The sequence below is a fragment of the Scylla paramamosain genome, chromosome 20 (assembly GCF_035594125.1).
Source record: "Scylla paramamosain isolate STU-SP2022 chromosome 20, ASM3559412v1, whole genome shotgun sequence".
Taxonomy (NCBI): domain Eukaryota; kingdom Metazoa; phylum Arthropoda; class Malacostraca; order Decapoda; family Portunidae; genus Scylla; species Scylla paramamosain.
The window spans coordinates 13,678,995-13,700,105 of NC_087170.1; the positions used below are offsets into that span (position 1 = coordinate 13,678,995).

General features: G+C 42.5%; 4 protein-coding genes across 4 annotated transcripts; all 4 read left to right on the forward strand.

The window, feature by feature from the left end:
- The first annotated feature begins 5,291 nt into the window (after nucleotides 1-5,291).
- On the forward strand, nucleotides 5,292-10,366 carry LOC135110384 (ctenidin-1-like). Its single transcript, XM_064022644.1, has 4 exons — nucleotides 5,292-5,315; nucleotides 9,413-9,533; nucleotides 9,759-9,977; nucleotides 10,146-10,366. The coding sequence occupies exons 2-4, from the start codon at nucleotides 9,413-9,415 to the stop codon at nucleotides 10,157-10,159; spliced, it is 354 nt and encodes a 117-aa protein (XP_063878714.1). The 5' UTR covers nucleotides 5,292-5,315; the 3' UTR covers nucleotides 10,160-10,366.
- On the forward strand, nucleotides 5,324-6,391 carry LOC135110385 (keratin, type I cytoskeletal 10-like). The gene is made up of 2 exons (XM_064022645.1): nucleotides 5,324-6,030; nucleotides 6,171-6,391. The coding sequence occupies exons 1-2, from the start codon at nucleotides 5,760-5,762 to the stop codon at nucleotides 6,182-6,184; spliced, it is 285 nt and encodes a 94-aa protein (XP_063878715.1). The 5' UTR covers nucleotides 5,324-5,759; the 3' UTR covers nucleotides 6,185-6,391.
- Nucleotides 10,367-12,897: 2,531 nt separating the features above from the next.
- Nucleotides 12,898-14,317, forward strand: LOC135110386 (ctenidin-1-like). Its single transcript, XM_064022647.1, has 4 exons — nucleotides 12,898-12,939; nucleotides 13,384-13,504; nucleotides 13,730-13,948; nucleotides 14,097-14,317. The coding sequence occupies exons 2-4, from the start codon at nucleotides 13,384-13,386 to the stop codon at nucleotides 14,108-14,110; spliced, it is 354 nt and encodes a 117-aa protein (XP_063878717.1). The 5' UTR covers nucleotides 12,898-12,939; the 3' UTR covers nucleotides 14,111-14,317.
- Nucleotides 14,318-17,629: 3,312 nt separating this feature from the next.
- On the forward strand, nucleotides 17,630-18,887 carry LOC135110387 (ctenidin-1-like). Its single transcript, XM_064022648.1, has 3 exons — nucleotides 17,630-17,767; nucleotides 18,212-18,551; nucleotides 18,665-18,887. The coding sequence occupies exons 2-3, from the start codon at nucleotides 18,212-18,214 to the stop codon at nucleotides 18,676-18,678; spliced, it is 354 nt and encodes a 117-aa protein (XP_063878718.1). The 5' UTR covers nucleotides 17,630-17,767; the 3' UTR covers nucleotides 18,679-18,887.
- Nucleotides 18,888-21,111: the final 2,224 nt, after the last annotated feature.

Genomic DNA, 21,111 nt, shown 5'->3' on the forward strand with positions numbered 1-21,111 from the left:
CTACGAAAACAAAGCAGTAAAAGATATAACACTGCACACTTCTTATTAAAATCATCACTAGAATCTCACACACTCGAAAACCTCAAATACTTTCCACTAGAACGTGTTAACCCTTTCACTGCTAAACATTCATCTCCCATAGTCCCTTACAACTTTTCAGATACTTATTTCTGTAGTAAAGTATGTTAAAAATATTCCTGTAGCCTGGAAAACACAAAATAAATCTTACATTCTCTCTTGACTTTGTCCATGCAATCTACACTTTCATATTGCTCTAAATGTTACCAAACTACGACCATAAAAGTAAAACAGTTAAGACCAGTCAGGATGAGACACCAAGACATTTATGAACGCAATCTCTTCTCCCTTCTAAAACTAAAAACACAAAGCAGATTCCTAGACCTCTTGTTGCGTCTATTTTAGTTATCTTTTTACCAACAAACAGGAAGAAACAGCTGCTATTTTCATGCAAGCTGTCGGGGGAGTGAGTAGCAAGGAGATGGATTATTATCATTATCGTTATTACTGCCAACACCAGCTGTTCACCGGAAGGACACAAGCCAGCCATCAGATGACTAGGCGACTTACAGCCAATCGTATTCAAGACACAGGCGTGAAGGAGGTCTGAAGTAATCCCATATCATTAGTCTCTATCTGTGTTTTTGTCTGTGTGTGTGTGTGTGTGTGTGTGTGTGTGTGTGTGTGTGTGTGTGTGTGTGTGTGTGTGTGTGTGTGTGTGTGTGTGTGTGTGTTTATCTGTCTGGCCAATGGGCAACAAAAAGAGCGAAAAAAATGCCCACTGATGTACCATTCCCAAAAGAAATGTTTGCGTCTCTCTCTCTCTCTCTCTCTCTCTCTCTCTCTCTCTCTCTCTCTCTCTCTCTCTCTCTCTCTCTCTCTCTCTTGCATGTTTACCTCTATTTTCAACATGAAATACTACCAAAGAATCATTATCATTATCGTGTACTCTTGACAATTTCATCCCATTTTCTATGATGTAGCAACATTTTCTGAGACATTGCAAGGATGACTAAGGAAAAAAACTAACCCCCGCCTCCTTCCTCTCACTTTCCTTCTCACTCTCCCACTCTCACTGTCTGAGGCAACACAAGAGCTGTTCACAATGACTCTTGCTCACACATATAATTGGTTCACGTGAAAGAAAATGAGAATGAAAAAAGTAAATGTAACAGTGAAGGCAACAACCTTTTTTTTTTATTATTATTATTATTGTGTTGTTATTTGAGTATGTTCTCCGTCTCTCTCTCTCTCTCTCTCTCTCTCTCTCTCTCTCTCTCTCTCTCTCTCTCTCTCTCTCTCTCTCTCTCTCTCTCTCTCTCTCTCTCTCTCTCCTACCATTAACTTTTTTCTATTCACTCCTCTTCATTTATTTTTTCATTTATATTTGTTTTCAAAATAGTAATAATAATAATAGTCAATAGAAACACAAGTGAACAGAAAGGAAGAACAAACATCAGCAGATCTATCGGCCCTTAAAAGACTGTGATAAGCTACAGTAATGTAAAGTATAAGAGACTGAACACAATACATTCCCTTCCATTCATTCTCCTATCAACTTTTCCTTCATTTATTTCCCTTCCATCCAGTCCTCTCTCTCTCTCTCTCTCTCTCTCTCTCTCTCTCTCTCTCTCTCTCTCTCTCTCTCTCTCTCTCTCTCTCTCTCTCTCTCTCTCTTACTTTCCTTCCTCATTCTCCATTTACCAACTCATCTTCAATTCATTCTCCTTTTATCCCTCCTCCTTTTATATATTTTTTTCTTCCCATGTTCTCTCTTTTTATCAGTTCCTTCCCACCCAGAATAACAAACAATGACTACAAAGGTTATACAAAAACAAACAAATCTTAACAGTGAAACCAGGAAAAGTGTGTTTGTGTGTGTGTGTGTGTGTGTGCTAAATGCAAATATAAGTAGACAAAGAAAAATTAATTCGAGTGTGTAAAAAAGGAAACATTATTGGCCTTCTGTCTCTCTCTCACTCTCACTCTCTCTCTCTCTCTCTCTCTCTCTCTCTCTCTCTCTCTCTCTCTCTCTCTCTCTCTCTGCTTCTATCAGTACTACTATTACTACTGCTACTTATACTACTACTACTGCTACTACTACTACTACTACTACTACTACTACTACTGCCACCACTACCACCACCACCACTACCACCACCACCACCACCACGGCCTATAATTGCTACTGCTGGGTACTTGTGATAAAGGAGAAGGGAGGGAAGGGAGAGAGAAGGAGAGGGAGGGAGGGACAGGAGGGAGGGAGGGACAGTAGGACAAAATGATCATCTGCAGCAAAAGCCAAAAAAAAAAAAAAAAAAAGAGGAAGAGAATAAAAAAAAAAAGACAGAGGAAAGGTAAAGAAGGAAAAAATAATCTTGCCTTTGCCGCGGCGGTCGAGGAGGACAAGGCCTACAGGCAGCATAGGACCAAGGATGTCTAAAAAAAAAGAGCAAATAATAAGTTGAAACATTACCTCTACTGCCGGCTCCCCTCCCTCTCTTTTCCTCGTCCTTGTGTCTCCGCTCTCTCTCTCTCTCTCTCTCTCTCTCTCTCTCTCTCTCTCTCTCTCTCTCTCTCTCTCTCTCTCTCTCTCTCTCTCTATCTATCTATCTATCTATCTATCTATCTATCTATCAACTACCACCACCACCACCACCACCACCACCACTAATACTACTACTGCTACTACTACTACTACTACTACTACTACTACTACTAATAATAATAATAATAATAATAATAATAATAATAATAATAATAATAATAATAATAATAATAATAATGATAATGATAATAATGATAATAATAATAATAATAATAATAATAATAATAATAATAATAATAATAATAATAATAATAATAATAATGATAATAATAATAATAAAAAGATATAATAATAATAATAATCACCACCACCACCACCACCACCACCACCACGTCCAACAACAACGACAAAGATCAAAATTATCATACCACCACAGCCACCATTACCACCACCACCACCACCAGCGCTGCCGCCACTCCCCAGCCTGTTTGGCAAGCGGACACGCCAGACCCCGCAAGCACTCAGAGGAGCACTCAAGGTCGGGAAGAGGGGGGAGGTACACCAAGCGGAACGCCTTGCGGGAAGCCAAGCAAAAGTTAACTAAACACGCGACCACCGGAAAGTAACAAGACGAGAGTAACAGAGAGAGTAGAGAATAAAACTAATGCACGTAAAAAACACTGATAAGAAGGACTCGGATTGAGGAACGAGGAAGAAGGAGAGGAAAAAAAAATAGTGAAGAGAGCAAGAATAGCGAATATTAAGTTTTATATTTCGTAAAGTATTGCACATAAAAGATTGATAAAAAATAAAAAAAGGACTTCGATAGAAGAACGAGGAAGGAGGAGAGGGAAAAAATAGTGAAGAGGGAATGAATAAGAACATAAGAACATGAAATAAGGGAAGCTGTAAGAAGCGACCAGGCTTACACGTGGCAGTCACTGTATGAAATATACCTACCTATTTCCACCTATCATCTCCATCCATAAATCTGTCTAATCTTCTTTTAAAGCTCCCTAATGTCTTAGCACTAACAACATGATTACTGAGTCCGTTCCACTCATCTGCCACTCTATTTGAGAACCAATTTCTTCCTATCTCTTTCTTAAAACTAAATTTTTCAAGCTTGAACCCGTTATTTCTTGTTCTATCCTAGTTCCTGATCCTAAGAATTTTGCTTACATCCCCCTTGTTATAACCCTTATACCACTTGAAGACTTCTATCAGGTCCCCTCTTAACCTACGTCTCTCTAAAGAATGTAAATTTAATAGCTTCAATCTCTCCTCGTAAGGAATACTCCTCATCCCCTGTAGCTTTTTAGTCATTCTCCTTTGTACTGATTCTAATAGACCTATATCTTTCCTGTAATGTGGGGACCAGAACTGCACAGCGTAGTCTAGATGACGTCTGACCAGCGCCAAATATAACTTAAGTATTACTTCCGGCCTTCTACTTTTAACACTCCTAAAAATTAATCCTAATACCCTATTTGCCCAGTTTCTGGCCTCTATGCATTGCTTTCTTAGACGGAGTTCAGAGCTAACTATAACTCCTAAATCTTTCTCTTAGCCTGTACCTAGCAGTTTCGTTGTTTAATGTGTACCTACTGTGTGGGTTTCCTCTACCTACGCCAAGTATTTTGCATTTGTTGATGTTAAACTGCATTTGCCATCTGTCCGCCCATTCATTCATCCTATCTAAATCTGCCTGCAAGGCGACGGCATTCGATTCTGACCTAATTAATCTACCTATCTTTGTGTCATCTGCAAATTTACTAACATCACTACTAATTCCACTATCCAAGTCATTGATATATATTAAAAACAGCAATGGCCCTAATACTGATCCCTGTGACACCCCACTAATTACACAACCCCACTCGGATTTAGAGCCGTTTATTACAACTCTTTGTCGCCTGTCTCTTAGCCTTATCCAGCCTAACACCTTCCCATCCATCCCGTGTGCCCTAACCTTTCTCAGGAGCTTCTGATGGGGTACCTTGTCAAAAGATTTACTAAGGTCCAGATATAAGATGTCATAACTATCACCATTATCTACTGCCTCGTACACTTTACTGTAAAAACTTAACAAGTTCGTCAGGCAAGACTTTCCCTTCGTGAAGCCATGCTGTGACTGATTTATCAAGTTATGTTTGTCTAAATACTCCTAATGAGTGATGTGGTTTTATTTATCTATTTTTTTTTATTCACAAAAACGGAAAAGGATAATACGTATGAAAGCTCAAGAAAATACTTAAATGAAGGAAGATGAAGGGAAAATAAAAAGTAATTATCACGTCATATTTCCCGTTATACACAAAGAAAAATTCAACAGTAATGAAGAAAATATTGCACATTAAATCGGCAGATAAAAAAGGACTTCAATTGATGAACGAAGAAGAAAGAAAAAGTGAAGAGGGAACGAATAGTGATTCAAATGAATTTTGTTCCTTATACACACACAAAAAAAGAAATAATAGCGATACGCACGGCAGCACACAAAAATACTTAAATGAAAGAAGATGAAGGAAAACAAGACGACAAGAAATCATAATATCAACTTTTTCTTACAAGCCCCCCCCCCCAAAAAAAAAATAATAATACAAGGGTAAAATGTACACAGACACAAAATATACACGAGATTAAGAACTCTAAACACACACGGCGCGGCAAAAAATATATATAGCGAGGCGACGGCGAGGCTCGGTAGTCCCTTCTTCGCCGAAGAGCAAACACAACCACTGCTAAGGTAGCGCTCAGGTGCACGTGTGCATCACACGCACACTGCAAGCCATTCAAAAAATTACATCTAGTTTTCAACGTGACACTGTATCGCTTCTTTCCCGTTCAGTTTCGGCAGGAGGGAAGGGCGTGGTGAGGAGGCGCCTCAGTGCTGCCTCATCTGTTCTCACAAGTTGGTAGTGTAGTACAGTCAAGCAGCCTCGGAGGGAACTGAGAGTGTGCTGCTCTTCTGTTATCTTTTGTAATTCTTTTTCCAACACACACCCAGTGTGCAGCCCCAGAGGCGAATGTCACTCAGAGGGAGCCTTCTCTCGCACGGCTCTCCTCACCTTCACCAACCACTGTCTTGCGGGGAGCACGGCAACAGGGCACATGCCGGTCCCTCACTGTCATCACTGTTCATATTATCTTGTTTGGTGATGACGTGTTCTTGTTTTCTTTGATATTACAGATGAGACCCATCAACGCACTCCTGGCCCTGGCCCTCGTCGTGGCCTGCTTCAGCGCCGGCAGTATTGGCGACGATCTCTTCAGCGGTGGAAGAGGAGGCCTCGGCGGGAACTGGTTCCAAGGTGGAAGAGGAGGCTTCAGCGGCCGCCACCGTGGCGGATTCAGAAGCTTCGGTGGTGGCAGCTACAATGACGGCAGCTTCGGTGGCGGCAACTTTGGCGGCTTCGGCGGCAGCCACAGACGCGGCTTCGGAGGCGATGGCTTCAGTAGCGGTAAGACATCTAAAGTTGACTATTTTTGAAAGCTATACAGCGCGGCCATAGCGACACACACACACACACACACACACACACACACACACACACACACACCTACTCATTCACTCACTCACATCCTTCTTCTTCCCCCACAGGATACGGCAAGTAAGACATCTCTTTCACCTCTTCGCCACAACGCCTGAACGAAAGAGATCCAGCCCAGACGTGCATCTGAGAGCGCGTGCGTGCACATGTGTGCGTGCACGTTTTCCAAAAAGAAGAAACATTTTCAACCGTCTCATCTTCACCTTCATTTTCTCCCCGTCCATCCTTTTCGATCCCCGGCGAAGAAATCAATAAATAATATACAAACTTAGTGAATCTTTCATTCCTTCTCTCGTCCACTTTCAAACTCACAAAATTTCCTCCATAAAAAGGAAACAAAAAAGTGAACCAACACGCCTGCCTGCACGAGAACATGACATAAGAACATAAGAACATAAGGGAAGTTGCAAGAAGCCATCAGACCTACACGTGGCAGTCCTTCTAGCTTACTATCTTTATCAACATTTCTTTATATTTCTTTCTATTCCTCCGCATTCTTTTTTCTTATTTTAATTCCTCCTTATCATATTCCTTCCTTTGTTGTTTCAAGACATATCCATCTCCTACTGTCTTCATCAACATTTCCTTATTGAAGAACGAGGAAAGAGTAGATGGAAACAATAGTGAAGAGGGTATGAATGTTGAGTGATGTGGTTTTAATATTCTTATACAAAAAAAAAAGGAAAGGACTAATATATATGAAAGCACAGCAACATACTTTACTTAAAGAATGTGAAAGAAAAAGAATAGAAACAAGAAATTATGATGTCACATTTTCCTTTATACGCAAAAAACAATAATTAAATAATAATAAAGAAAATATTGTGCATAAAAGCAGTGAAAAAAAAAAGACTTGAATTGATGAAAGAGGAAGAAGACAAAGAAAAATTGAAGAGGGAAGGAATATTGAGAGACATGAAGTTACATGTTTCTTATACACCAATGAAGATGACAGCGATACGCAGGACAGCACAGAAAAGACTTAGATAAAGGAAAATCAAAGAAAACAAGACAAGAAGAATTTATAATGTCAAGTTTTCCTTATAAGCGAAAAAAAAAAAAAACATTTATAAAAGAAGGAAAAAATGTACACAGACAAAAGAAATCACTCGAGAAAACCAACTAGAAACACACAAACATACAAACACACAAAGTAAGCCCAAATATGTACAGAAAAAAAATAACGAATGAATAGAAATTAATTGTGAACTGATTGTTATTCTTGCTTTTATTTATGGTGCTCCGTGATTTGCATGCGGCATCCTTGTTCAACAGTCGCGCGGCCCTGCGATTCCCTTGCCTGCCTTTGTCCTTTGTTTGCACGTGTGAATGTTTTTTTAGGAACGACTCAACGCCTTGGCCGGAAGAGACAATAAGAGAATTAGATTAATTTTCTCGTCTTCTTATGAATATAGAAATATTTAAAAGACTTTACCACAAAAGATAAGACTCTGAAAGTTGTTATTGATAAAAGAAAAATATAAAGTATTGGAAAAGTAAAGAAGAAAAACCTTTGTCTTCTTACCACCACCTCCATCCACCTCCATCTATTCTACCACTTCCTCCCATCCACTTCTTTACCACTACCTCCATCCACCTCCATCCATCCATTATAATACTTACTCCCATCCACTTATTTCTTCTCACCTGCATCCATCTCCATCCACTTCTTCTAACAATTACCCACATCAACTTATTCTAACACTTCCTCCCATCCACTTCTTTACCTTCATCTCCATCCATCTCACGTACCATTCAAACACTCCCGTTCACTTTCTCACCCCCATGCCTCACCTCCTTCAATTCTTCTCACTCCCACCTCCGTCCACCCATTCTAACTCGCCCGCCCATTCACACCCATCTCTGTCTATTATGGCTCACACTTAATACTCATCCCCTCCGTATTCTTCCTCACGCCCATCTCCGCCCACACTCAAAAGTCAAACCACACCAACCCTTTTTTAACGCCCACATCGGTTCACTTCCCAACGCCCTCCCACGCCCATGCTTAATTCGTATCTCCTTCAGCCATTCCTTCACGGAAGGAGAAACGCTTGGTATGTAATTCAGAGAAAATAAAGTACAGGTTACATAAAGTGAGTCAAGAAGGAGTTACGCTTGGTATGTAATTAAAAAAAATAATGTAAGGATTATATAAAGTAAGTGAGTCAAGAGGAAGGAGGAGTCAAGAAGAAGGAGGTACAGTTGCCATATACTTAGAGGAGATAATATCCCTCCCTCTAAATTTACATCCAACCGTGACGCCGCGTGAGGCCTCAGTGAAGTAACATTTCCAAATCCAAGGCCGTCTCCAGGAAAACACTCGGAAAGTAACGTCAGGTCATTCATGGCGCACAGTTAAAGGATCATGCTTCCGCTCACCGTTATGATCAAATAATTTTTTCCCTGCCTCGTGAAATGAAAGCAACACGCAGAACACCTCGCATTGACCAACAGCAGTGGTGAGAGTCATGGCAGATGGTAACCTCATTCAACCCGGTTTCTGTTTCCATTTTCGCTGTTTCTTCCTTTCATCCTTGACATCCCTTGTGTGTGTGTGTGTGTGTGTGTGTGTGTGTGTGTGTGTGTGTGTGTGTGTGTGTGTTTCTGTATGTGTGTGTGCACGTGTCTGCCGTGCTCCCTACCTTCCCATCACCTTGCTGGGTCTCCCCTCATCTAGTTTTCTCTCACTCCTTCCTTCCTCCTTCCGTCCCGCGCGATCATGAATCGCCTCCCTTCGGCACCAGCACTCGGCGTCACGCGGCGCGGCAACAGGTATATATAGCGAGGCGGCGGCGAGGATCGGCAGTCGCTTCTTCACCGAAGAGCAAACACCACCACTGCTAAGGTAGCGCTCAGGTGCACGTGTGCATCACACGCACTCTGCAAGCCATTCAAAAAATCACATTTACTTTTCAACGTGCCATAGTATCGCTTCTTTCCCGGTCAGTTTCGGCAGGAGGGAAGGGCGTGGGGAGGAGGCGCCTCAGTGCTGCCTCATCTGTTCTCACAAGTTGGTAGTGTAGTACAGTCAAGCAGCCTCGGAGGGAACTGAGAGTGTGCTGCTCTTCTGTTATCTTTTGTAATTCTTTTTCCAACACACACCCAGTGTGCAGCCCCAGAGGCGAATGTCACTCAGAGGGAGCCTTCTCTCGCACGGCTCTCCTCACCTTCACCAACCACTGTCTTGCGGGGAGCACGGCAACAGGGCACATGCCGGTCCCTCACTGTCATCACTGTTCATATTATCTTGTTTGGTGATGACGTGTTCTTGTTTTCTTTGATATTACAGATGAGACCCATCCACGCACTCCTGGCCCTGGCCCTCGTCGTGGCCTGCGTCAGCGCCGGCAGTATTGGCGGCGGCGGCTGCTGTGGGGGTGGATTCAGCGGTGGCGGCGGTGGTTTTGGAGGTAAAAAAAAAAAAAAAAAAAACATACATTTTGTATAAACAAGAGTTACACACAACAAAGAGGGTAACATTCTTGTTTAAGTTTCCCTTAAGGAAACGAAACTTGTGGGAACACTTGTAATCAAAGAGCGGCGAAGAGCAGCACTGCGACAGTCACCCGCTGGCGTAGCAATGTGATTCAATGCCCTGTAAGCAGCAATCCCTGACTAACGCCTCGCTCCTCCAGGTGGCAGGTACGGCGGCGGCGGCGGCGGCGGTGGCTTCGGTGGCGGCTTCCACGGTGGAAGAGGAGGCTTTGGCGGCGGCCGACGTGGCGGATTCAGAAGCTTCGGAGGTGGCAGCTTCGGTGGTGGCAGCTACAGTGGCGGCAGCTTCGGTGGCGGCAGCTTTGGTGGCTTCGGCGGCAGCCACGGAGGCAGCTTCGGAGGTGGTGGCTTCAGTAGCGGTAAGACATCTAAAGCTGACTATTTTTCAAAGGTATATAGAGCGTCCATAGTGACACACACACACACACACACACACACACACACACACACACACACACACACACACACACACACAGACACACACACCTACTCATTCACTCACTCACATCCCTCTTCTTCCCCCACAGGATACGGCAAGTAAGACATCTGTTTTACCTCTTCGCCACAACGCCTGAACGAAAGAGATCCAGCCCAGGCGTGCATCTGAGAGCGCGTGCGTGCACATGTGTGCGTGCACGTTTTCCAAAAAGAAGAAACATTTTCAACCGTCTCATCTTCACCTTCATTTTCTCCCCGTCCATCCTTTTCGATCCCCGGCGAAGAAATCAATAAATTATATACAAACTTAGTGAATCTTTCATTCCTTCTCTCGTCCACTTTCAAACTCACAAAATTTCCTCCATAAAAAGGAAACAAAAAAGTGAACCAACACGCCTGCCTGCACGAGAACATGACATAAGAACATAAGAACATAAGTGAAGCTGTAAGAAGCCATCAGACCTACACGTGGCAGTCCTTCTATCTTACTATCTTTATCAACATTTCTTTATATTTCTTTCTATCCCTCCGCATTCTTTTTTCTTTTTTTTCATTCCTCCTTATCATATTCCTTCCTTCGTTGTTTCAAGACGTATCCATTTCCTACTGTCTTTTTCAACATTTCCTTATTGAAGAACGAGGAAAGATGAGAGGGAAAGAACAGTGAAGAGGGAAAGAATGTTGAGTGACATGGTTTTATTTTTTATGCAAAAAAAAAAAATGGAAAGGATTAATATATATGAAAGCACAGCTAAATACTTTAATAAAAGAATGTGAAGGAAAAAGAATAGAAACAAGAAATTATGATGTCACATTTTCCTTTATACGCAAAAACCAATAATTGAACAAAAATTAAGAAAATATTGTGCATAAAAGCAGTGAAAAAAGAATTGAATTCATGAACGAGGAAGAAGACAAAAAAAAATTTGAAGAGGGAATGAATAGTAAGTGATATGAAGTTTCATGTTCCTTATACATCAATAAAGATAATAGCAATACGCAGGACAGCACAGAAAAGACTTAAATGAAGGAACATGAAGGAAAAAACACAAGAAGAAATTATAATGGCAAGGTTTCCTTATCAGCAAAAAAAAATAAATAAAAATAACATTAAAAGAAGGCAAAAATGTACACAGACAAACGAAGTCAAACGAGATAACCAACTACAAACACACAAACTCACAAACACACAAAGTAAGTCATAATGTGTACAGGAAATGAATAGAAATTATCTAAAACCTCATTTTTACTCCTGTTTTTATTTATGAGTGCTTGGTGATTTGCATGCGGCTTCCTTGTTCATTAGTCCCATGGCCCTGTGATCCGCCTGCCTGCTTTTGTTCTTTGGTTGTATGTCTCAGTATTTTATTTAACGTTTTACCATTAATACTCTACAGACAATGAGGAAATAAGAGATTTATTTTGTTGCCCTTTTATGATCATAGAAATATTTAAGAGAGTTTACTAAAACAGATAAGAGACTAGAAAGTTCTTCAGGATTAAAAGGAAAATTATATAGTAGTGAAAGAGTTAAGAATAAAAACCCCTGTGTTCTTACCATCACCTCCATCCACCTCCATGCATCCATTCTAACACTTCCTCCCATCCACTTCTTTACCACTAATTCAATCCACCTCCATGCATCCATTCTAACACTTCCTCCCATCCACTTCTTCACTCTCACCTCCATCCATCTCACGCACCATTCAAACACTCCCGCTTACTTTCTCACCCCCATCCCTCACCTCCTTCAATTCTTCTCACACCCACCTCTCTCAATGCATTCTAACAGTCCCGCCCACTCAAACCCACCTCCCACTTAATCCTCATCCCATGTACCCTTGCCAACGCCCATATCGATTCACTTCCTAACTCTCTCCTCCGCCCATGCCCGCTCACTCCCTACCTCGTATCTCCTTCAGCCACTCCCTGACGCCTATTCATCTTTGTCACCTTCCCGGCTACTCCAGGTTGACTCAATGCTCTGTAATCTCTTTAGCTTTACCTAAATATATGCGTGAATGAATTAAGAATTATAAAAAGTGAGACACGGAAAAAAGTCACACTTGGTATGTAATTCACTGAAAATAAAGTAAGGATTATATTAAGTATATGATTCAAGAGGAAGGAGTCACGCTTGGTAAGTAATTAAGTAAAAATAATGTAAGGATTATATAAAGTAAGAGAGTCAAGAGGAAGGAGGAAGAGTTGGCATATAATTAGTGCAGATAATATCCCTCCCTCTCCATTTGCATCCCATCGTGCCGCCGCGTGAGGCCTCAGTGGAGTAAAATTTCCCAATCCAAGCCGCCACCAGGAAAACACTCGGGAAATAACGTCAGCTCATTTAAGGCGCACAGTTAAACGTTCATAATTCCGCTCACCGTTATGCTGAAATCTTTTTTTTTTTTTTTCTTTGCCTCGTAAAATGATGAAACCAACAGACAGAACACTTCCCATTGACCAACAGCAGTGGTGAGAGTCATGGCAGATGGTAACATGACTCAACCCGGTTTGTGTTTCCATTTTGGCGGTTTCTTCCTCTCATCCATGCCACCCTGTGTGTGTGTGTGTGTGTGTGTGTGTGTGTGTGTGTGTGTGTGTGTGTGTGTGTGTGTGTGTGTGTGTGTGTGTGTGTGCGTGTGTGTGTGTCTTTGTCTGCCGTGACTCTCCACACTTTCCCGCCACCTTCTTCGGCCTCCCCTCATCTCGTTTTCTCTCACTCCTCCATACTTCCTCCTCCCCTCCCTCGCCATCTTGACTCACCTCCATTCGGCACCAGCAGGCTGCGTCACGCCGCGCGGCAACAAGTATATATAGCGAGGCGGCGGCGAGGCTCGGCAGTCGCTTCTTCACCGAAGAGCAAACACCACCACTGCTAAGGTAGCGCTCAGGTGCACGTGTGCATCACACGCACACTGCAAGCCATTCAAAAAATTACATCTAGTTTTCAAAGAGACATAGTATCGCTACTTTCCCGGTCAGTTTCGGCAGGAGGGAAGGGCGTGGGGAGGAGGCGCCTCAGTGCTGCCTCATCTGTTCTCACAAGTTGGTAGTGTAGTACAGTCAAGCAGCCTCGGAGGGAACTGAGAGTGTGCTGCTCTTCTGTTATCTTTTGTAATTCTTTTTCCAACACACACCCAGTGTGCAGCCCCAGAGGCGAATGTCACTCAGAGGGAGCCTTCTCTCGCACGGCTCTCCTCACCTTCACCAACCACTGTCTTGCGGGGAGCACGGCAACAGGGCACATGCCGGTCCCTCACTGTCATCACTGTTCATATTATCTTGTTTGGTGATGACGTGTTCTTGTTTTCTTTGATATTACAGATGAGACCCATCCACGCACTCCTGGCCCTGGCCCTCGTCGTGGCCTGCGTCAGCGCCGGCAGTATTGGCGGCGGCGGCTGCTGTGGGGGTGGATTCAGCGGTGGCGGCGGTGGTTTTGGAGGTAAAAAAAAAAAAAAAAAAAACATACATTTTGTATAAACAAAAGCTACACACAACAAAGAGGGTAACATTCTTGTTTAAGTTTCCCTTAAGAAAACGAAACTTGTGGGAACACTTGTAATCAAAGAGCGGCGAAGAGCAGCGCTGCAACAGTCACCCGCTGGCGCAGCGGTGTGATTCAATGCCCTGTAAGCAGCAATCCCTGACTAACGCCTCGCTCCTCCAGGTGTCAGGTACGGCGGCGGCGGCGGCGGCGGTGGCTTCGGTGGCGGCTTCCACGGTGGAAGAGGAGGCTTTGGCGGCGGCCGACGTGGCGGATTCAGAAGCTTCGGAGGTGGCAGCTTCGGTGGTGGCAGCTACAGTGGCGGCAGCTTCGGTGGCGGCAGCTTTGGTAGCTTCGGCGGCAGCCACGGAGGCAGCTTCGGAGGCGGTGGCTTCAATAGCGGTAAGACATCTAAAGTTGACTATTTTTCAAAGCTATATAGAGCGTCCATAGTGACACACACACACACACACACACACACACACACACACACACACACATACACACACCTACTCATTCACTCATTCACATCCCTCTTCTTCCCCCACAGGATACGGCAAGTAAGACATCTCTTTCACCTCTTCGCCACAACGCCTGAACGAAAGAGATCCAGCCCAGGCGTGCATCTGAGAGCGCGTGCGTGCACATGTGTGCGTGCACGTTTTCCAAAAAGAAGAAACATTTTCAACCGTCTCATCTTCACCTTCATTTTCTCCCCGTCCATCCTTTTCGATTCCCGGCGAAGAAATCAATAAATTATATACAAACTTAGTGAATCTTTCATTCCTTCTCTCGTCCACTTTCAAACTCACAAAATTTCCTCCATAAAAAGGAAACAAAAAAGTGAACCAACACGCCTGCCTGCACGAGAACATGACATAAGAACATAAGAACATAAGGGAAGCTGCAAGAAGCCATCAGACCTACACGTGGCAGTCCTTCTATCTTACTATCTTTATCAACATTTCTTCATATTTCTTTCTATACCTCCGCATTCTTTTTTCTTTTTTTTTATCATTCCTCCTTATCATATTCCTTCCTTTGTTGTTTCAAGACGTATCCATCTCCTACTGTCTTTATCAACATTTCTATATTGAAGAACGAGGAAAGATGAGAGGGAAACAATAGTGAAGAGGGAAGGAATGTTCAGTGATATGGTTTTATTTTTTATGCAAAAAAAAATGGAAAGGAATAATATATATGAAAGCACAGCTAAATACTTTAATTAAAGAATGTGAAGGAAAAAGAATAGAAACAAGAAATTATGATGTCAAATTTTCCTTTATACGCATAAAACAATAACTGAACAATAATAGAAAAAATATTGTGCATAAAAGCAGTGAAAAAAAAGAACTTGAAAAATGTAATTAGTGGAGTGCCACAGGGATCAGTATTAGAGCCATTCTTCTTTTTGATATATATCAATGATTTGATAGTGGAATTAGTAGTGATGTTAGTAAATTTGCGGATGACACAAAGATAGGTACATTATTTAGGTCAGAATCGGATGCCATCGCCTTACAGGCAGATTTAGATAGGATGAAAGAATGGACGAACAGATGGCAAATGCAGTTTATTGTTAACAAATGCAAAATACTTAGCGTAGGTAGAGGAAACCCACACAGTAGGTACACATTAAACAACGAAACTCTGGTAAGTACAGGGTACGAGAAAGATTTAGGAGATATAGTTAGCTCTGAACTTCGTGTAGGAAAACAATGCATAGAGGCCAAAAACAAAGTAAATAAGGAATTACGATTCATTTTTAGGAGTGTTGAAAGTAGAAGGCCCGAAGTAATATTAAAGTTATACTTGGCGCTGGTCACACCTCATCTAGACTACGTTGTGCAATTACAGGAAAGATATAGGTGTATTAGAATCAGTACAAAGGAGAATGACTAAAAGGATACAGGGGATGAGGAGTATTCCTTACGAGACGAGATTGAAGCTGTTAAATTTACATTCTTTACAGATATGTGATAGAAGTCTTTAAGTGCTATAAGGGTTATAACAATAGGGATGTAAGCAAAATTCTTAGGATCAGGAACCAGGATTCAACAAGAAATAACAGGTTAAAGCGTTAAAAATTTAGGTTTAGGAAAGAGATAGGATGAAATTGGTTCTCAAATAGAATGGTAGATGAGTGGAACGGACTCAATAATCACGTTGTTAGTGCTAGGACATTGAAGAGCTTCAAGAGAAGATTAGACGGGTTTATGGATGGGGATGATAGGTGGAAATAGGTGGGTATGTTTCAAACAGGGACTGCCGCGTGTAAGCCTGGTGGCTTCTTGCACCTTCCCTTATTTCTTATGTTCTTATTTTCTTAACTGATGAACGAGGAAGAACACAGAAAATCTGAAGAGAGAATGAAAAGTGAATGATATGAAGCTTCATGTTCCTTATACACCAATAAAGATAATAGCGATACGGAGGACAGCACAGAAAAGACTTAAATGAAGGAACATGAAGGAAAAAACACAACAAGAAATTATAATGGCAAGTTTTCCTTATCAGCAAAATAATAAATAAATAAAAATAACATTAAAAGAAGGCAAAAATGTACACAGACAAACGAAGTCAAACGAGATAACCAACTACAAACACACAAACTCACAAACACACAAAGTAAGTCCAAATGTGTACAGGAAATGAATAGAAGTTATCTAAAACCTCATTTTTACTCCTGTTTTTATTTATGAGTGCTTGGTGATTTGCATGCGGCTTCCTTGTTCATTAGTCCCATGGCCCTGTGATCCGCCTGCCTGCTTTTGTTCTTTGGTTGTATGTCTCAGTATTTTATTTAACGTCTTACCATTAATACTCTACAGACAATGAGGAAATAAGAGATTTATTTTGTTGCCCTTTTATGATCATAGAAATATTTAAGAGAGTTTACTACAAGAGATGACAGACTAGAAAGTTCTTCAGGATTAAAGGAAAATTATATAGTAGTGAAAGAGTTAAGAATAAAAACCCCTGTGTTCTTACCATCACCTCCATCCACCTCCATGCATCCATTCTAACACTTCCTCCCATCCACTTCTTCACTCTCACCTCCATCCATCTCACGCACCATTCAAACACTCCCGCTTACTTTCTCACCCCCATCCCTCACCTCCTTCAATTCTTCTCACACCCACCTCTCTCAATGCATTGTAACAGTCCCGCCCACTCAAACCCACCTCCCACTTAATCCTCATCCCATGTACCCTTGCCAACGCCCATATCGATTCACTTCCTAACTCTCTCCTCCGCCCATGCCCGCTCACTCCCTACCTCGTATCTCCTTCAGCCACTCCCTGACGCCTATTCATCTTTGTCAGCTTCCCGGCTACTCCAGGTTAGCCCAATACTCTATAATCTCTTTAGCTTTACCTAAATATATGCGTGAATGAATTAAGAATTATAAAAAGTGAAACACGGAAAAAAATCACGCTTAGTATGTAATTCACTGAAAATAAAGTAAGGATTATATAAAGTATGTGATTCAAGAAGAAGGAGTCACGCTTGGTAAGTAATTAAGTAAAAATAATGTAAGGATTATAATTATAAAGTAAGAGAGTCAAGAGGAAGGAGGAAGAGTTGGCATATAATTAGTGCAGATAATATCCCTCCCTCTCCATTTGCATCCCATCGTGCCGCCGCGTGAGGCCTCAGTGGAGTAAAATTTCCCAATCCAAGCCGCCACCAGGAAAACACTCGGGAAATAACGTCAGCTCATTTAAGGCGCACAGTTAAACGTTCATAATTCCGCTCACCGTTATGCTGAAATCATTTTTTTTTTTCTTTGCCTCGTAAAATGATGAAACCAACAGACAGAACACTTCCCATTGACCAACAGCAGTGGTGAGAGTCATGGCAGATGGTAACATGACTCAACCCGGTTTGTGTTTCCATTTTGGCTGTTTCTTCCTCTCATCCATGCCACCCTGTGTGTGTGTGTGTGTGTGTGTGTGTGTGTGTGTGTGTGTGTGTGTGTGTGTGTGTGTGTCCGTGTCTGCCGTGACCCCCACACTTTCCTGCCACCTTCTTCTGCCTCCCCTCATCTCGTTTTATCTCACTCCATACTTCCTCCTTCCTTACCGCGCCACCGTGACTCGCCTCCCTTCGGCACCAGCACGCTACGTCATGCGTCGCGGCAACAAGTATATATAGCGAGGCGGCGGCGAGGCTCGGCAGTCGCTTCTTCGCCGAAGAGCAAACACCACCACTGCTAAGGTAGCGCTCAGGTGCACGTGTGCATCACACGCACACTGCAAGCCATTCAAAAAATTACATTTACTTTTCACCGTGCCATAGTATCCCTTCTTTCCCGTTCAGTTTCGGCAGGAGGGAAGGGCGTGGGGAGGAGGCGCCTCAGTGCTGCCTCATCTGTTCTCACAAGTTGGTAGTGTAGTACAGTCAAGCAGCCTCGGAGGGAACTGAGAGTGTGCTGCTCTTCTGTTATCTTTTGTAATTCTTTTTCCAACACACACCCAGTGTGCAGCCCCAGAGGCGAATGTCACTCAGAGGGAGCCTTCTCTCGCACGGCTCTCCTCACCTTCACCAACCACTGTCTTGCGGGGAGCACGGCAACAGGGCACATGCCGGTCCCTCACTGTCATCACTGTTCATATTATCTTGTTTGGTGATGCCGTGTTCTTGTTTTCTTTGATATTACAGATGAGACCCATCCACGCACTCCTGGCCCTAGCCCTTGTCGTGGCCTGCGTCAGCGCCGGCGGTATTGGCGGCGGCGGCGGCTTGTACGGTGGAAGAGGAGGCTTCGGTGGCGGCGGCGGTGGCGGCGGCGGCTTCCACGGTGGAAGAGGAGGCTTCGGCGGCGGCGGCGGCGGTGGCTTCGGTGGCGGCTTCCACGGTGGAAGAGGAGGCTTCGGAGGCGGCGGACGTGGCGGCAGCTTCGGCGGTGGCAGCTACGGTGGCGGCAGGTTCGGTGGCGGCAACTTTGGCAGCTTCGGCGGCAGCCATGGAGGCAGCTTCGGAGGCGGTGGCTTCAGTAGCGGTAAGACATCTAAAGTTGACTATTTTTTAAAGCTATATAGTGACACACACACACACACACACACACACACACCTACTCATTCACTCACTCACATCCCTCTTCTTCCCCCACAGGATACGGCAAGTAAGACATCTCTTTTACCTCTTCGCCACAACGCCTGAACGAAAGAGATCCAGCCCAGGCGTGCATCTGAGAGCGCGTGCGTGCACATGTGTGCGTGCACGTTTTCCAAAAAGAAGAAACATATTTTGAACCATCTCATCTTCACCTTCATTTTCTCCCCGTCCATCCTTTTCGATCCCCGGCGAAGAAATCAATAAATAATATACAAACTTAGTGAATCTTTCATTCCTTCTCTCGTCCACTTTCAAACTCACAAAATTTCCTCCATAAAAAGGAAACAAAAAAGTGAACCAACACGCCTGCCTGCACGAGAACATGACATAAGAACATAAGAACATAAGGGAAGCTGCAAGAAGCCATCAGACCTACACGTGGCAGTCCTTCTATCTTACTATCTTTATCAACATTTCTTTATATTTCTTTCTATCCCTTCGCATTCTTTTTTCTTTTTCTTTTTTTTTTCATTCCTCCTTATCATATTCCTTCCTTTGCTGTTTCAAGACGTATCCATCTCCTACTGTCTTTATCAACATTTCCTTATTGAAGAACGAGGAAAGATGAGAGGGAAACAATAGTGAAGAGGGAAAGAATGTTGAATGATATGGTTTTATTTTTCTTATACAAAAAAAATGGAAAGGGATAATATGTATGAAAGCAAAGATAAATATTTCAATTAAAGAATGTGAAGGAAGGAATAGAAACAAATTATAATGTCAAATTTTCCTTTATACGCAAAAAACAATAATTCAACAATGATAAAGAAGATATTGTGTGTAAAATCAGTGAAAAAAAAACAAAGGACTTGAACTGATCAACGACGAAGAAAACAAAGAAAATTTGAAGACGGAATGAATAGTGAGTGATATGAAGTTTCATGTTCCTTATACACCAATAAAGATAATAGCAATACGCAGGACAGCACAGAAAAGATTTAAATGAAGGAACATGAAGGAAAAAAATAGAAAAAGAAATCATAATGTCAACTTTTCCTTATCAGCAAATAAAAAAAGAAAAAGAAAAAAATAACATTAAAAGAAGGAAAAAATGTACACAGACAAAAGAAGTCACACGAGATAACCAACTACAAACACACAGAGTAAGTCCAAATGTGTACAGGAAATGAATAGAAATTATCTAAAACCTCATTTCTATTCCTGTTTTTATTTATGAGTGCTTGGTGATTTGCATGCGGCTTCCTTGTTCATTAGTCCCATGGCCCTGTGATCCGCCTGCCTGCTTTTGTTCTTTGGTTGTATGTCTCAGTATTTTATTTAACGTTTTACCATTAATACTCTACAGACAATGAGGAAATAAGAGATTTATTTTGTTGCCCTTTTATGATCATAGAAATATTTAAGAGAGTTTACTAAAACAGATAAGAGACTAGAAAGTTCTTCAGGATTAAAAGGAAAATTATATAGTAGTGAAAGAGTTAAGAATAAAAACCCCTGTGTTCTTACCATCACCTCCATCCACCTCCATGCATCCATTCTAACACTTCCTCCCATCCACTTCTTTACCACTAATTCAATCCACCTCCAAGCATCCATTCTAACACCTCCTCCCATCCACTTCTTTACCACTAATTCAATCCACCTCCATGCATCCATTCTAACACTTCCTCCCATCCACTTCTTTACTCTCATCTCCATCCATCTCACGCACCATTCAAACACTCCCGCTCACTTTCTCACCCCCATCCCTCACCTCCTTCATTTCTTCTCACACCCACCTCTCTCAACGCATTCTAACAGTCCCGCCCACTCAAACCCACCTCCCACTTAATCCTCATCCCATGTACCCTTGCCAACGCCCATATCGGTTCACTTCCTAACGCTCTCCTCCGCCCATGCCCGCTCACTCCCTACTTCGTATCTCCTTCAGCCACTCCCTGACGCCTATTCATCTTTGTCACCTTCCCGGCTACTCCAGGTTAACTCAACGCTCTGTAATCTCTTTAGCTTTACCTAAATATATGCGTGAATGAATTAAGGATTATAAAAAGTGAGACACGGAAAAAAAAGTCACGCTTGGTATGTAATTCACGGAAAATAAAGTAAGGATTATATAAAGTATGTGATTCAAGAGGAAGGAGTCACGCTTGGTAAGTAATTAAGTAAAAATAATGTAAGGATTATATAAAGTAAGAGAGTCAAGAGGAAGGAGGAAGAGTTGGCATATGATTAGTGCAGATAATATCCCTCCCTCTCCATTTGCATCCCATCGTGCCGCCGCGTGAGGCCTCAGTGGAGTAAAATTTCCCAATCCAAGCCGCCACCAGGAAAACACTCGGGAAATAACGTCAGCTCATTTAAGGCGCACAGTTAAACGTTCATAATTCCGCTCACCGTTATGCTGAAATCTTTTTTTTTTTTTCTTTGCCTCGTAAAATGATGAAACCAACAGACAGAACACTTCCCATTGACCAACAGCAGTG